Consider the following 13,790-nt stretch of genomic DNA (forward strand, 5'->3'; position numbering starts at 1 on the left):
ATCAAACAGTAAGGTCACGAGAATAGAGGAAATGATCAGGAACTAAAAAAGCTCTTGATTGTAAAATAAATTCTCCTTGTCAACACCTTAGGAAATGTACAAAGAACAGTATAGAAACAACAACAAACATATGAAACATATGTGTGAACTGCGGTTATGAGACGTATATGAGCACGATCCTTCGCAGTAAAGCACTATTTGAGCAATAGTGAAAATCAGACCTGAAAAAATTTCAGGCCTGTACGGGATGAAATTTTTTCAGGTCTGATTTTCACTATTGCTCAAATAGTGCTTTACTGCGAAGGATCGTGCTCATATACAACAGTATAGAAAATATGCAAACTGCTCTTAGGGTGCGAAAGATTAAGATTCATAGCCTCAGTTGTTCCTGGAAATACTCACGAAAGTTATTCCGACCGATTGTTTAGCCGTTGGAATAAGTTAACTCGACTCCCTTCTCCTCCCCTCCCCCTTAAAAAAATTTTTTATTGCGCAATAATTTAAAAGTGTTTCCTACAACAAGCTTCTTCAAGTTTCAAAACGTTGAACGTCGTTAGGACCAGTTATGATAAATGACAGGGAGGGAGGGGTGAAGGAATTGGGGGGTCACATCGTTTTAAGGGGAACAGAGAGCATTAATCGTCGCCAATAGTGTATATAGGAGAGACTATAGAAAATTGACTGCCCATTAAGGGGGGGAACATAAGAATATTAGAGAAACGGGGGGGGAGGATACAGGTAAAATTTAAGGTGACACCACCGAAATACTTAACCTAACCCCTACTCCCCTTCCTTCTGAGCGAGAAATGACAAACGCTCCTTTACAAAACATCGTTTTTGTTCTTTGCACAGAATGGCCTGAGGGGAAATTCTGTCTCCTGGCAAATGGTCGCTGCCCACGTGGATTTAGACCCATGACGGGCATCTCAAGTCACTCTATTTGTACTCGTCACATTCACAGTTTGTCAACTCGGCCAAATTTGGAAGCAGTCCATTGGTTGCTATGGTAGCTACTGCGGACAATACGGTAATTTCATTGGCTCCCTTACTTTGATCACGTGTTCCAAATAGAAGATTTACGATGTAGTTCTCGAATTACAAACAAAACAATCACCAAAATTAAAGAAAAAAGTTGTCTTGAACAGTTCGTTTAATTAAACAAAGTTAGAGGTGTCTGCCTTGGTAATTTCTAGTTGCGAAGACCATCCATGTGCTAACAGTTGTTTAAATATGCAAACTCCTGAACTGCTAAAGTATAAATATTCATAACTAACGAAGAATAAGGTCAAATATTATCTCAAAATAATCCATTTCAAGTGGAAAAAAGAAACAAAGCATGTCTCAAGTCAGTAATTTCACCATCAGCGGGAAACTTTATCTTCGTGCGCATATTTAATGTTTCGTTAAATATATTTGTAAACTTTGTTAACTTCAGTCGTTGGTAAGACCTTTATCGAAGTAGCTTAACAGATAAATTGCGTCACTTTAGAAACTCTTTCCAAAAGAGAAAACCCTCACATAACAACCACTTTAGTATCAATCATTCAATGCGAGTTTCAGGCGTGTAATTATGTGAAAGATTCGCTTCTTGCGTTATGACCTCATCACAATTCCGTGCGAAAATAACAGATTGATGGATATTACGAAGATGAAAACAACGATAGCAGCTCTAAACATACTGACAAACTTATTTCATTACTTTATATTTCCAAAACTGGCAGTTACAATCGGACACGCGAAGGATATAAACAACTATTCGCAAAACAAACCTTTTGAAGTTATAAAAGGAAAATTTATCAAATATTGACTGCGCTAAGAAGAAAAAGTAGTAAAAGAATTTATATCATAACGAGTTTATAATACATCTATTGTTTTAGGTTTGCAATTTCGCTGTACTATTTACGTATGCAAAACGGCAAAAATGGCGAAAAGAATCCTTTGTTTTTCTTTTTATTTCTAAGACAATTAGTTTTAAACTTTTATACGATGGTCATGCTGCCTCGTAAGACAATTATTAAACTATTGTCCTCGGAAAAGTCACAAGCGCCGTATCTCTAAACCTGCGCAGGGATATATAAATATTCAACTGCAACTGCATCGGTTTCTTGAGAGAGAGTTTTCTATATCCTTCACCATAAATCGACTTCCAGCAGTTTCTGAATGTTCCTCGCCAAAGACCTTTCTTCTGATATCGAGTGCACGTTTAGCTGAGTGAAGAGCCGAGACTAGATCTCCGAGTGAATGTTGAGTAACTCCTAACGAGTGATAGCTGTCAGCAGTTTGTGAATGGTCTTCACCCAGAGCTTTTAACCGGATATCCAGTGCACGCTTCTTTGACTCAATGGCTGAGACAAAGTCTCCAAGTGAATGTTGAGTAACTCCTAAGGAATGATAGCTGTCAGCGGTTTGTGAATGGTCTTCACCCAGAGCTTTCAACCGGATATCCAGTGCACGCTTGTTTGATTCAAGGGCTGAGACAAAGTCTCCAAGTGAATGTTGAGTAACTCCTACTTCATGATAGCTGTCAGCGGTTTGTGACTGGTCTTCACCCAGAGCTTTTAACCGGATATCCAGTGCACGCTTGTTTGACTCAAGGGCTGAGACAAAGTCTCCAAGTGAATGTTGAGTAACCCCTACTTTATGATAGCTGTCAGCGGTTTGTGAATGGTCTTCACCCAGAGCTTTTAACCGGATATCCAGTGCACGCTTGTCTGACTCAAGGGCTGAGACAAAGTCTCCAAGTGAATGTTGAGTAACCCCTACTTCGTGATAGCTGTCACCGGTTTGTGAGTGGTCTTCACCCAGAGCTTTTAACCGGATATCCAGTGCACGCTTCTTTGACTCAAGGGCTGAGACAAAGTCTCCAAGTGAATGTTGAGTAATTCCTAAGGAATGATAGCTGTCAGCGGTTTGTGAATGGTCTTCACCAAGAGCTTTTAACCGGATATGCAGTGCACGCTTGTTTGACTCAAGGGCTGAGACAAAGTCTCCAAGTGAATGTTGAGTAACTCCTAAGGAATGATAGCTGTGAGCGGTTTCTGAATGGTCTTCACCCAGAGCTTTTAACCGGATATGCAGTCCACGCTTGTTTGACTCAAGGGCTGAGACAAAATCTCCAAGTGAATGTTGAGTAACTCCTAAGGAATGATAGCTGTCAGCGGTTTGTGACTGGTCTTCACCCAGAGCTTTTAACCGGATATCCAGTGCACGCTTCTTTGACTCAAGGGCTGAGACAAAGTCTCCAAGTGAATGTTGAGTAATTCCTAAGGAATGATAGCTGTCAGCGGTTTGTGAATGGTCCTCACCCAGAGCTTTTAACCGGATATCCAGTGCACGCTTGTTTGACTCAAGGGCTAAGACAAAGTCTCCAAGTGAATGTTGAGTAACTCCTACGTCATGATAGCTGTCGGAGGTTTGTGAATGGTCTTTACCCAGAGCTTTTAACCGGATATCCAGTGCACGCTTGTTTGATTCAAGGGCTGAGACAAAGTCTCCAAGTGAATGTTGAGTAACTCCTAAGGAATGATAGCTGTCTGCGGTTTGTGAATGGTCTTCACCCAGAGCTTTTAACTGGATATGCAGTGCACGCTTCTTTGACTCAAGGGCTGAGACAAAGTCTCCAAGTGAATGTTGAGTAACTCCTACGTCATGATAGCTGTGACCGGTTTGTGAATGGTCTTCACCCAGAGCTTTTAACCGGATATGCAGTGCACGCTTGTTTGACTCAAGGGCTGAGACAAAGTCTCCCAGTGAATGTTGAGTAACTCCTAAGGAATGATAGCTGTGAGCGGTTTGTGAATGGTCTTCACCCAGAGCTTTTAACCGGATATGCAGTCCACGCTTGTTTGACTCAAGGGCTGAGACAAAATCTCCAAGTGAATGTTGAGTAACTCCTAAGGAATGATAGCTGTCAGCGGTTTGTGACTGGTCTTCACCCAGAGCTTTTAACCGGATATCCAGTGCACGCTTGTTTGACTCAAGGGCTGAGACAAAGTCTCCAAGTGAATGTTGAGTAACTCCTACTTCATGATAGCTGCCGGTCAGCGGTTTGTGAATGGTCTTCACCCAGAACTTTTAACCGGATATCCAGTGAACGCTTCTTTGACTCAAGGGCTGAGACAAAGTCTCCAAGTGAATGTTGAGTAACTCCTAAGGAATGATAGCTGTCTGCGGTTTGTGAATGGTCTTCACCCAGAGCTTTTAACCGGATATCCAGTGCACGCTTGTTTGACTCAAGGGCTGAGACAAAGTCTCCAAGTGAATGTTGAGTAATTCCTAAGGAATGATAGCTGTCAACGGTTTGTGAATGGTCTTCACCCAGAACTTTTAACCGGATATCCAGTGCACGCTTGTTTGACTCAAGGGCTGAGACAAAGTCTCCAAGTGAATGTTGAGTAACTCCTACGTCATGATAGCTGTCAGCGGTTTGTGAATGGTCTTCACCCAGAGCTTTTAACCGGATATCTAGTGCACGCTTGTTTGATTCAAGGGCTGAGACAAAGTCTCCAAGTGAATGTTGAGTAACTCCTAAGGAATGATAGCTGTCTGCGGTTTGTGAATGGTCTTCACCCAGAGCTTTTAACTGGATATGCAGTGCACGCTTCTTTGACTCAAGGGCTGAGACAAAGTCTCCAAGTGAATGTTGAGTAACTCCTAAGGAATGATAGCTGTGAGCGGTTTGTGAATGGTCTTCACCCAGAGCTTTTAACCGGATATGCAGTGCACGCTTGTTTCACTCAAGGGCTGAGACAAAGTCTCCAAGTGAATGTTGAGTAACTCCTAAGGAATGATAGCTGTGAGCGGTTTCTGAATGGTCTTCACCCAGAGCTTTTAACCGGATATGCAGTCCACGCTTTTTTGACTCAAGGGCTGAGACAAAATCTCCAAGTGAATGTTGAGTAACTCCTAAGGAATGATAGCTGTCAGCGGTTTGTGACTGGTCTTCACCCAGAGCTTTTAACCGGATATCCAGTGCACGCTTCTTTGACTCAAGGGCTGAGACAAAGTCTCCAAGTGAATGTTGAGTAACTCCTAAGGAATGATAGCTGTCTGCGGTTTGTGAATGGTCTTCACCCAGAGCTTTTAACCGGATATCCAGTGCACGCTTGTTTGACTCAAGGGCTGAGACAAAGTCTCCAAGTGAATGTTGAGTAATTCCTAAGGAATGATAGCTGTCAGCGATTTGTGAATGGTCCTCACCCAGAGCTTTTAACCGGATATCCAGTGCACGCTTGTTTGACTCAAGGGCTGAGACAAAGTCTCCAAGTGAATGTTGAGTAACTCCTACTTAATGATAGCTGTCAGCGGTTTGTGAATGGTCTTCACCCAGAGCTTTTAACCGGATATCCAGTGCACGCTTGTTTGACTCAAGGGCTGAGACAAAGTCTCCAAGTGAATGTTGAGTAACTCCTAAGGAATGATAGCTGTCTGCGGTTTGTGAATGGTCTTCACCCAGAGCTTTTAACCGGATATCCAGTGCACGCTTGTTTGACTCAAGGGCTGAGACAAAGTCTCCAAGTGAATGTTGAGTAACTCCTAAGGAATAATAGCTGTCAGCGGTTTGTGAATGGTCTTCACCCAGAACTTTTAACCGGATATCCAGTGCACGCTTGTTTGACTCAAGGGCTGAGACAAAGTCTCCCAGTGAATGTTGAGTAACTCCTAACAAATGATAGCTGGCAGTGGTTTGTGAATGGTCTTCACCCAGAGCTTTTACCCGGATATCCAGTGCACGCTTGTTTGACTCAAGGGCTGAGACAAAGTCTCCAAGTGAATGTTGAGTAACTCCTAAGGAATGATAGCTGTGAGCGGTTTGTGAATGGTCTTCACCCAGAGCTTTTAACTGGATATGCAGTCCACGCTTGTTTGAGTCAAGGGCTGAGACAAAATCTCCAAGTGAATGTTGAGTAACTCCTAAGGAATGATAGCTGTCAGCGGTTTGTGACTGGTCTTCACCCAGAGCTTTTAACCGGATATCCAGTGCACGCTTCTTTGACTCAAGGGCTGAGACAAAGTCTCCAAGTGAATGTTGAGTAACTCCTAAAGAATGATAGCTGTCTGCGGTTTGTGAATGGTCTTCACCCAGAGCTTTTAGCCGGATATCCAGTGCACGCTTGTTTGACTCAAGGGCTGAGACAAAGTCTCCAAGTGAATGTTGAGTAATTCCTAAGGAATGATAGCTGTCAGCAGTTTGTGAATGGTCCTCACCCAGAGCTTTTAGCGGGATATCCAGTGCACGCTTGTTTGACTCAAGGGCTGAGACAAAGTCTCCAAGTGAATGTTGAGTAACTCCTACGTCATGATAGCTGTCAGCGGTTTGTGAATGGTCTTCACCCAGAGCTTTTAACCGGATATCCAGTGCACGCTTGTTTGATTCAAGGGCTGAGACAAAGTCTCCAAGTGAATGTTGAGTAACTCCTAAGGAATGATAGCTGTCTGCGGTTTGTGAATGGTCTTCACCCAGAGCTTTTAACTGGATATGCAGTGCACGCTTCTTTGACTCAAGGGCTGAGACAAAGTCTCCAAGTGAATGTTGAGTAACTCCTAAGGAATGATAGCTGTGAGCGGTTTGTAAATCGTCTTCACCCAGAGCTTTTAACCGGATATGCAGTGCACGCTTGTTTGACTCAAGGGCTGACACAAAGTCTCCAAGTGAATGTTGAGTAACTCCTAAGGAATGATAGCTGTGAGCGGTTTGTGAATGGTCTTCACCCAGAGCTTTGAACCGGATATGCAGTCCACGCTTGTTTGACTCACGGGCTGAGACAAAATCTCCAAGTGAATGTTGAGTAACTCCTAAGGAATGATAGCTGTCAGCGGTTTGTGACTGGTCTTCACCCAGAGCTTTTAACCGGATATCCAGTGCACGCTTCTTTGACTCAAGGGCTGAGACAAAGTCTCCAAGTGAATGTTGAGTAACTCCTAAGGAATGATAGCTGTCTGCGGTTTGTGAATGGTCTTCACCCAGAGCTTTTAACCGGATATCCAGTGCACGCTTGTTTGACTCAAGGGCTGAGACAAAGTCTCCAAGTGAATGTTGAGTAATTCCTAAGGAATGATAGCTGTCAGCGGTTTGTGAATGGTCCTCACCCAGAGCTTTTAGCCGGATATCCAGTGCACGCTTGTTTGACTCAAGGGCTGAGACAAAGTCTCCAAGTGAATGTTGAGTAACTCCTACGTCATGATAGCTGTCAGCGGTTTGTGAATGGTCTTCACCCAGAGCTTTTAACCGGATATCCAGTGCACGCTTGTTTGATTCAAGGGCTGAGACAAAGTCTCCAAGTGAATGTTGAGTAACTCCTAAGGAATGATAGCTGTCTGCGGTTTGTGAATGGTCTTCACCCAGAGCTTTTAACTGGATATGCAGTGCACGCTTCTTTGACTCAAGGGCTGAGACAAAGTCTCCAAGTGAATGTTGAGTAACTCCTAAGGAATGATAGCTGTGAGCGGTTTGTGAATGGTCTTCACCCAGAGCTTTTAACCGGATATGCAGTGCACGCTTGTTTGACTCAAGGGCTGAGACAAAGTCTCCAAGTGAATGTTGAGTAACTCCTAAGGAATGATAGCTGTGAGCGGTTTGTGAATGGTCTTCACCCAGAGCTTTTAACCGGATATGCAGTCCACGCTTGTTTGACTCAAGGGCTGAGACAAAATCTCCAAGTGAATGTTGAGTAACTCCTAAGGAATGATAGCTGTCAGCGGTTTGTGACTGGTCTTCACCCAGAGCTTTTAACCGGATATCCAGTGCACACTTCTTTGACTCAAGGGCTGAGACAAAGTCTCCAAGTGAATGTTGAGTAACTCCTAAGGAATGATAGCTGTCTGCGGTTTGTGAATGGTCTTCACCCAGAGCTTTTAACCGGATATCCAGTGCACGCTTGTTTGACTCAAGGGCTGAGACAAAGTCTCCAAGTGAATGTTGAGTAATTCCTAAGGAATGATAGCTGTCAGCGGTTTGTAAATGGTCCTCACCCAGAGCTTTTAACCGGATATCCAGTGCACGCTTCTTTGACTCAAGGGCTGAGACAAAGTCTCCAAGTGAATGTTGAGTAACTCCTACTTCATGATAGCTGTCAGCGGTTTGTGAATGGTCTTCACCCAGAGCTTTTAACCGGATATGCAGTGCACGCTTGTTTGACTCAAGGGCTGAGACAAAGTCTCCAAGTGAATGTTGAGTAACTCCTAAGGAATGATAGCTGTCTGCGGTTTGTGAATGGTCTTCACCCAGAGCTTTTAACTGGATATCCAGTGCACGCTTGTTTGACTCAAGGGCTGAGACAAAGTCTCCAAGTGAATGTTGAGTAACTCCTAAGGAATAATAGCTGTCAGCGGTTTCTGAATGGTGTTCACCCAGAGCTTTTAACCGGATATCCAGTGCACGCTTCTTTGACTCAAGGGCTGAGACAAAGTCTCCCAGTGAATGTTGAGTAACTCCTAACAAATGATAGCTGGCAGTGGTTTGTGAATGGTCTTCACCCAGAGCTTTTAACCGGATATCCAGTGCACGCTTGTTTGACTCAAGGGCTGAGACAAAATCTCCAAGTGAATGTTGAGTAACTCCTAAGGAATGATAGCTGTCAGCGGTTTGTGACTGGTCTTCACCCAGAGCTTTTAACCGGATATCCAGTGCACACTTCTTTGACTCAAGGGCTGAGACAAAGTCTCCAAGTGAATGTTGAGTAACTCCTAAGGAATGATAGCTGTCTGCGGTTTGTGAATGGTCTTCACCCAGAGCTTTTAACCGGATATCCAGTGCACGCTTGTTTGACTCAAGGGCTGAGACAAAGTCTCCAAGTGAATGTTGAGTAATTCCTAAGGAATGATAGCTGTCAGCGGTTTGTAAATGGTCCTCACCCAGAGCTTTTAACCGGATATCCAGTGCACGCTTCTTTGACTCAAGGGCTGAGACAAAGTCTCCAAGTGAATGTTGAGTAACTCCTACTTCATGATAGCTGTCAGCGGTTTGTGAATGGTCTTCACCCAGAGCTTTTAACCGGATATGCAGTGCACGCTTGTTTGACTCAAGGGCTGAGACAAAGTCTCCAAGTGAATGTTGAGTAACTCCTAAGGAATGATAGCTGTCTGCGGTTTGTGAATGGTCTTCACCCAGAGCTTTTAACTGGATATCCAGTGCACGCTTGTTTGACTCAAGGGCTGAGACAAAGTCTCCAAGTGAATGTTGAGTAACTCCTAAGGAATAATAGCTGTCAGCGGTTTCTGAATGGTGTTCACCCAGAGCTTTTAACCGGATATCCAGTGCACGCTTCTTTGACTCAAGGGCTGAGACAAAGTCTCCCAGTGAATGTTGAGTAACTCCTAACAAATGATAGCTGGCAGTGGTTTGTGAATGGTCTTCACCCAGAGCTTTTAACCGGATATCCAGTGCACGCTTGTTTGACTCAAGGGCTGAGACAAAGTCTCCAAGTGAATGTTGAGTAACTCCTAAGGAATGATAGCTGTGAGCGGTTTGTGAATGGTCTTCACCCAGAGCTTTTAACCGGATATCCAGTCCACGCTTGTTTGACTCAAGGGCTGAGACAAAATCTCCAAGTGAATGTTGAGTAACTCCTAAGGAATGATAGCTGTCAGCGGTTTGTGACTGGTCTTCACCCAGAGCTTTTAACCGGATATCCAGTGCACGCTTGTTTGACTCAAGGGCTGAGACAAAGTCTCCAAGTGAATGTTGAGTAACTCCTAAGGAATGATAGCTGTCAGCGGTTTGTGAATGGTCCTCACCCAGAGCTTTTAACCGGATATCCAGTGCACGCTTGTTTGACTCAAGGGCTGAGACAAAGTCTCCAAGTGAATGTTGAGTAATTCCTAAGGAATGATAGCTGTCAGCGGTTTGTGAATGGTCCTCACCCAGAGCTTTTAACCGGATATCCAGTGCACGCTTGTTTGACTCAAGGGCTGAGACAAAGTCTCCAAGTGAATGTTGAGTAACTCCTACTTCATGATAGCTGCCGGTCAGCGGTTTGTGAATGGTCTTCACCCAGAACTTTTAACCGGATATCCAGTGAACGCTTGTTTGACTCAAGGGCTGAGACAAAGTCTCCAAGTGAATGTTGAGTAACTCCTAAGGAATGATAGCTGTCTGCGGTTTGTGAATGGTCTTCACCCAGAGCTTTTAACCGGATATCCAGTGCACGCTTGTTTGACTCAAGGGCTGAGACAAAGTCTCCAAGTGAATGTTGAGTAACTGCTAAGGAATAATAGCTGTCAGCGGTTTGTGAATGGTCTTCACCCAGAGCTTTTAACCGGATATCCAGTGCACGCTTCTTTGACTCAAGGGCTGAGACAAAGTCTCCCAGTGAATGTTGAGTAACTCCTAACAAATGATAGCTGGCAGTGGTTTGTGAATGGTCTTCACCCAGAGCTTTTAACCGGATATCCAGTGCACGCTTGTTTGACTCAAGGGCTGAGACAAAGTCTCCAAGTGAATGTTGAGTAACTCCTAAGGAATGATAGCTGTCAGCGGTTTGTGAATGGTCTTCACCCAGAGCTTTTAACCGGATATGCAGTCCACGCTTGTTTGACTCAAGGGCTGAGACAAAATCTCCAAGTGAATGTTGAGTAACTCCTAAGGAATGATAGCTGTCAGCGGTTTGTGACTGGTCTTCACCCAGAGCTTTTAACCGGATATCCAGTGCACGCTTGTTTGACTCAAGGGCTGAGACAAAGTCTCCAAGTGAATGTTGAGTAACTCCTAAGGAATGATAGCTGTCTGCGGTTTGTGAATGGTCTTCACCCAGAGCTTTTAACCGGATATCCAGTGCACGCTTGTTTGACTCAAGGGCTGAGACAAAGTCTCCAAGTGAATGTTGAGTAATTCCTAAGGAATGATAGCTGTCAGCGGTTTGTGAATGGTCCTCACCCAGAGCTTTTAACCGGATATCCAGTGCACGCTTGTTTGACTCAAGGGCTGAGACAAAGTCTCCAAGTGAATGTTGAGTAACTCCTACGTCATGATAGCTGTCAGCGGTTTGTGAATGGTCTTCACCCAGAGCTTTTAACCGGATATCCAGTGCACGCTTGTTTGATTCAAGGGCTGAGACAAAGTCTCCAAGTGAATGTTGAGTAACTCCTAAGGAATGATAGCTGTCTGCGGTTTGTGAATGGTCTTCACCCAGAGCTTTTAACTGGATATGCAGTGCACGCTTCTTTGACTCAAGGGCTGAGACAAAGTCTCCAAGTGAATGTTGAGTAACTCCTAAGGAATGATAGCTGTCAGCGGTTTGTGAATGGTCTTCACCCAGAGCTTTTAACCGGATATCCAGTGCACGCTTCTTTGACTCAAGGGCTGAGACAAAGTCTCCCAGTGAATGTTGAGTAACTCCTAACAAATGATAGCTGGCAGTGGTTTCTGAATGTTCCTCACCCAGAACCTTCAACCTGATATGAAGTGCCCGCTTGGCTGATTCTACAGCTTCTACGTTGTTGTCTTTACCTTTTTTCCCATTTTGTGATTGGGTTTCTATTCTTTTGGAATGAAAATTCATAATTTCGTTTATGTAAAGGGGGCGGTCCTTGACCTCTTTTAATTTTATGAGAAATTTGACCCCAGAGAAATGATAGTTGAACCGACCACTAGCACCTTTTGGGATGGTCGTTCCAGATTCCGTCAGTATTTGCTGCAGTAACGCACAAAAGAATTGAGTGGTTTCATTGCTTGATATTTTCTTCACCGCTTGACTCACGAGAATGATAACTTCGGTTTGAAGTGGCTGGTTGTCGGTCAGTTTAGTTGCGTTTAAATGTATTCTGCCTTCATCTTTCGTTGATTCATTGATCTTTGGAATCACCAGTAGGCCTATGTCCCCCACTTTATTGCATTCATCTACTGCTCTTTTGTAGAACTCCAGTGACTGTAAAGGGTTACTTTTACTGCGATAGAAAGAAAGAACTTGGAAAATGATGAGCTTTAGGATTCTGTGCCCCTGAATGGTTTCCATCGATGAAAGTGCTTCTTCTAGAAGTTTCACTCCTTCTTCAGTTTTCCCCTTGGAAAGTTTGTACAATCCATTGTAACTCAGCAGTTTTCCCTCCAGTTCTGGGTCACGGACGAGATCAGACAACCTAGTTTGCTTAGCCTCCGAGAGCAGGGTCTCAGTTTCTCCCGTTGAGCCCATAACCAAGTCACCGTACGCCTTGCACAGAAGCAGTTGTTTGTGGAGAGAGTTGATACTATCGTGATTAGTGGTTGCCTTTATTGCTGATTCGTAAATAATGCCAAACATTGCTTTATCTTCCAAATAAAGAAAGCAGACAAACATTTCTGCTTTAATCAAGGCATTGCAGACTTTCCTGACTGTTCTTTCCTCCTGGCAACCGTCAATAAGACTTTGAATGAATCTTGCCTCATTCTTAAAATACTCAAGGTAAGCCGACATAGAATATCCTGTCAGGAACGTCTCTGTTAGCCTCTCGAATAGTGAAATATACAGTTCGAAATAGCGTACTTTGGAGTTGAGAACCGTTTCTTTCATCTCACTTTCCCCTTTTTCCTGCACAAATGACAGTATGAGCTTATGAATGGAATATTCCTCGGCTTTCGAACTAAAATCAATGAGAGACGTTCTCTTGAGTCTCTTCAGAACTTGTACGGCGTGGATTGTTTTCATTCCTAAAACAGCTGATGCGGTCTCCTTGTCAAAGTGTTCGGGAAGAATGGAAAGTGAGACCAGTGCTTCTTTTTCCTTTGCAGAAAGTTTCTGAAACGAGGCGTCGAAAAGACACTTCAACCTCATATCACTGGGGTAGTCTGGGTTATCCAACATTTCCAGAACGTTGTCTGAAGTATTCAAGAACATGTTAATAGAATCACTTGATGTCTCTGTACCATCCTCCGAAATCAAGGAACACAACAACTTCATTGCCAATGGTACGCTCCCGCATTTCTTTGCAACTTTTAATCCATCAGACTTGCTTGCTTCTGGAAGCAATTCCTGGGCAAGATCTGAAGAGGATTGCTCGTCTAACTCTCTTATTCTTACAGTATGATGTCCTTTGAAACGCAGATTCAAAAATTCACAGGATTCTCTTGTGGTGAGAAGAAACTTGACCTTATCGCTGCGATTGAGAAATTCTCCAATTAAAGTAACAGCGTCCTCTTTCACGTTCGGAAGGTCACTTTCAAAAAGATCGTCAGCATTATCAAGGATGAAAATGCAGTGATTTGGAATCTGAGCGAAAATCCAGCAAAGTTCGTCATCTGCCGTCAAACGCTGGGATGCTGGCACAGTTTGTGTAAACAAGCCAAGAAACTTCGACGTCAGATCACTTTTTAGCTTCATCCCACGTAACGAAACAAAGTATATTGGCAGGCCTTGTGCTTGGAGGCGATGTCCTACAGCGATTGCAGTCGACGTTTTTCCGAAACCCGGCGAGCCCCAAATGGAAACGAGGCGAGTGGCTTCGTTGGTCGCGTGTGCAATGACGTCGTTGCACTCTTTTTCGCGCCCAGTGAAGTTAGGAACCATTGAAGGAAGATTTGATTTTGGTAGAATAGGATTAGACTCTACGAATAAAAAGAAATATTAAGTATTAGTTCAGAATATGAACACATGTATACAATCAAGTTGTTGTAAGTACTCAATCTCGAAATGTGCACCCCACAGCTACCTGCGACGAGTGTGTTATAGAGGAATAAGACCTCAGCTTATAAAGCTAACTGGTGTTGAAACTTTTATTTAAAGTATGGTAAACTTTATCGGCCAGAACCATTATTTCAACAACCTCAAAATTGGTGCGGGTCATATCCCTTCCAAAACTGTTACAGAGAAGAGCCCCCC

At 43.8% G+C, this 13,790-nt stretch overlaps 1 protein-coding gene across 1 annotated transcript in view; it reads right to left on the bottom strand.

Moving 5' to 3' along the window:
* Positions 1-1,119: 1,119 nt before the first annotated feature.
* Positions 1,120-13,790, bottom strand: part of LOC148718215 (uncharacterized) — a 31,283-nt gene continuing 18,612 nt past the window's right edge. Inside the window, 3 exon segments of the mRNA XM_088742346.1 lie at positions 1,120-3,277; positions 4,038-9,965; positions 9,967-13,516. Of these exon segments, the coding sequence (XP_088598472.1) occupies positions 2,083-3,277; positions 4,038-9,965; positions 9,967-13,516 (10,673 nt within the window). The 3' untranslated portion in view covers positions 1,120-2,082.

The sequence above is a fragment of the Stylophora pistillata genome, chromosome 13 (assembly GCF_964205215.1).
Source record: "Stylophora pistillata chromosome 13, jaStyPist1.2, whole genome shotgun sequence".
NCBI lineage: Eukaryota > Metazoa > Cnidaria > Anthozoa > Scleractinia > Pocilloporidae > Stylophora > Stylophora pistillata.